General features: G+C 50.6%; 1 protein-coding gene across 1 annotated transcript; it reads left to right on the forward strand.

Moving 5' to 3' along the window:
* Positions 1–1063: 1063 nt before the first annotated feature.
* LOC102295461 (forkhead box protein I2) lies at positions 1064–2542 on the forward strand. Its single transcript, XM_005949937.3, has 2 exons — positions 1064–1733; positions 1883–2542. The coding sequence occupies exons 1-2, from the start codon at positions 1211–1213 to the stop codon at positions 2521–2523; spliced, it is 1164 nt and encodes a 387-aa protein (XP_005949999.1). The 5' UTR covers positions 1064–1210; the 3' UTR covers positions 2524–2542.
* Positions 2543–3153: the final 611 nt, after the last annotated feature.

Below are 3153 nucleotides of genomic sequence, written 5' to 3' on the forward strand. Positions count from 1 at the left end.
GGACAGAAACCAGTTGGTGCATCAGGCTGTAAACAGCTTTATTTGAACTCTGCTGCCTCTGCTGGACGTCGGAGGAACTGCAGGCTCTGACAGGAGGATGGTCGCATGACAGCGCAGTCACATGACAGCCATGAGGACAGTTATTACACAAACATGGGCTCAGCTCCGTCCTCATGCATGCTCACTCTGAACAAACTCCTTCAGGCTGTAAAGTAACTGAGTAAAGTAGAAAGTTGTGTGTGGCAGCTTTGCAGCATCAGGATCATGACCTCCATGTTGCTCCATCACTCGGGACTTTGTGATGGAGCTGCTGGACTGAAGCCTCAGACCCGAGCTCGTGTCTGCTGACAGACGATCGTCGTGGCGTCTGCCACAGATCAGCTGAGCAGTTAGAGCCACAGTGAAAACGAGCCCTCGTTGGGAGGCGCGCTGAAGCATTTACATGAGAATGTGAGTTATTTTGATCGGGCCTGCAGACATGCTGACTGTCAGCGTGTCGGGGGACGTCTGCAGAACAAAGGGCTCGGGCGACGCCTCAAACAGCAGCTGCAGAAACGACTCAGGGTCTGTGAGGAGACGCTCTGAGCAGCGAAAAGCTCATCTGTGAAACATCAAATAGGAGCCCAGGAGAACGGGCAGGGGTCACAGACACGCTCTTTAGGAACACGACAACGCTTTCAGCATTTTATGGCTTACAAAGTTCATCGAGTGGCAAAGTCACGGTCACAGGAAATCACCGTAAACACACCAATAAACAAATATCAGTGTTTCAGTGTTTGCAGAAGCTGAGTGAGCTTTAACCCTCATCCACAGCCTCACAGGGCCAGCTGTGAACAACAGCAAACAGACATTCAACAAGAAAAAGACTCAGAATTAAGAACTGAAACCATGAACATATTTGAATTTTCAGAGTTTAAAATGTCTCAAATGCAGCTGAAGAAAGCAGCAACGCAGCTGCGATGAAGCTGTGAGATCAGAGCTGCGTCTGTTCCCCTCTCGCAGGGTCGAGCTGGCGTCTGCATTCGATCCTCCTGATCTGCCCCGGGGCAACAAGTCAACTTGTTCTTATTCAAATCAGCCCACTCCTCGCGCTCATGCCCCAGCAGCCAATCGGCTCGTACAGGGGGCGGGGCAGCAGGGTATAAGTGTCTCAGGTGAGCAGCAGGTGTATGGAGCAGACAGGTGCAGGCAGACTGGAAGAAGCAGCAGCATGGCGTCCTTTGTGCCGGAGCGTGGCCCGTCCCCCCCCGTCTGCAGACGTTCGCTGCCCCAGCAGGAGCTCCCATCTCTGGGCCTCGACCAGTCCGACTTCAGCCTGTACGGTCCTCTGTCTCCACCTGCGTCCAGCCCGTCGGCGTGGCTCCAGCCGGCCCACAGCTGCAGCTTCGCCTCCAGCCTGGACCAGAGCTTCGCCGCAGGATGTGCACCGGGGCTGCCCCCACCCTTCAGGGATTTCCACCCTCATCTCTACAGGCTCCAGAGGAGCATTCCCTGGTTCTCCCAGGACGAGATGCTGAGCTTGGTCCGCCCGCCATACTCTTACTCTGCCCTCATCGCCATGGCAATAAAGAGCGCTCCAGAGCAGCGGCTGACCCTCAGCCAGATCTACCAGTACGTCTCGGACAACTTCCCCTTCTACGGCCGCAGCAAGGCCGGCTGGCAGAACTCCATCCGCCACAACCTGTCGCTCAACGACTGCTTCCAGAAAGTTCCCCGGGACGAGCGCGATCCAGGTGAGGCGAGCACACCTGAGCTCTGAGGCTCTGATTCGTCAGAGACAGGAAGATGTTTTGTGCTTTGTTTCCAGTATAAACTCCGTTTCTTCATCCAGGTTTTGTCTGAAAAGTTTGATTAACCTTCCTCCTCCTCTTCCTCCCTGCAGGTAAAGGGAACTACTGGACTCTGGACCCGAACTGTGAGAAAATGTTTGACAACGGAAACTTCCGCCGCAAGAGGAAGAGGAAGAACGACTGTGAGACCAATGAGAAGAAATCTTCCTCCTCTTCCTCATCACCGTCCTCCTCAGAGCCCAGCCCAAAAATTCCCAGTGTGCACAGCAGCAGCAGTTACAGCACGGAGCCGCCTCCTCTCTCAGACGCTGCGTCCAACCTCAGCAGCTTCCTCTGCCACCTCCAGGACTCCCTCTTCCTCGTTCCTCCTCTTCCTCCCTCCTCTGTACCTTACATGAAGTTACCAGAGCAGGCCTCCCCGTCGCCTCAGAGGTACACGTCTTCTTATTCGCCCGGTGCCGTGGTGCCGCAGTGGGACACCAGCTGCTCCTCTCCATCCTTCTACACCTCGCCGCCTCCTCTCTTCTCGTCCTCCCAGGCCAGTCCTTTTAACTTCTGCCCGCTCCCTGACCCTCAGACTGGCTCCCCGTCACTCTACACTGAGCTGCAGACGCCGTCCTGTCCTCACGTGGAGCTCCAGGAGACGCAGCAGCTGCAGGCCCAGAGCCAGCCTCTGTTCTCCGGGGGCTTCAGTGACTCTCTGCCCCTCGACTCGCTGGTCCTCCAGCACTGAAACAGACTAGCCTGTCCGCCCTGAAAAGTTTCTATTTATCTTTTTTATACTTTCACAACTTTAGGATAAGTGAGAAAACGTGTAAATATGAGTGAATGTTGGTGTTTGGAATTAAAATTATGTTTTTGTTCAATGTCTCCAAACATGTCAATGAAACGTTTAACTGCACAAAAACAGAATTTGTAAAAAGTCACTTTTAAAACCAAAAAGTAAAGAGAAGAAAAGACTTAAGTAAATGAGATTTAATCAGTATCTTAAAATTTTTATCTCTTAAAATAAAAATAACCATAATTAAACTTTTACACTGCATTAAATTATAACTTATTACAGGTTATATTTAAATTATATGAACAAAAGCAGCTAAGTTTAGCTTTAGCATGAGTTTTGCTGCAGGTTTTTTTTTTTAAACAATACTGAATAGCTAAACTTCATTGAAGTGGATGTTTGCTATTTATACAAATTAAAAGGGGGAAATGAATAGCGACGCTTTATTTTAGCTTCTGGTGTTTTTGTGTAGCTCACATTGAATTTATATGAAGCTGATTAGCATCTCTGGGTAACTTTAGCTGCTGAGGTAGTTCTTTAGTTTTAGCGTGTGAGCAGCTGTCTTTGCATAACTTTAGCAATGAA

Source organism: Haplochromis burtoni, unplaced genomic scaffold (genome assembly GCF_018398535.1).
Source record: "Haplochromis burtoni strain Fernald_Lab_line unplaced genomic scaffold, NCSU_Asbu1 Contig_654, whole genome shotgun sequence".
In the NCBI taxonomy this organism is placed as follows: Eukaryota; Metazoa; Chordata; class Actinopteri; order Cichliformes; family Cichlidae; genus Haplochromis; species Haplochromis burtoni.

Coding starts and splice junctions, on each gene's coding strand:
- LOC102295461 (XM_005949937.3), top strand. CDS start 1,211: ATGGCGTCCTTTGTGCCGGAGCGTGGCCCGTCCCCCCCCGTCTGCAGA. Junction 1,734..1,882: donor CCGGGACGAGCGCGATCCAG/GTGAGGCGAGCA, acceptor TCCTCCCTGCAG/GTAAAGGGAACTACTGGACT.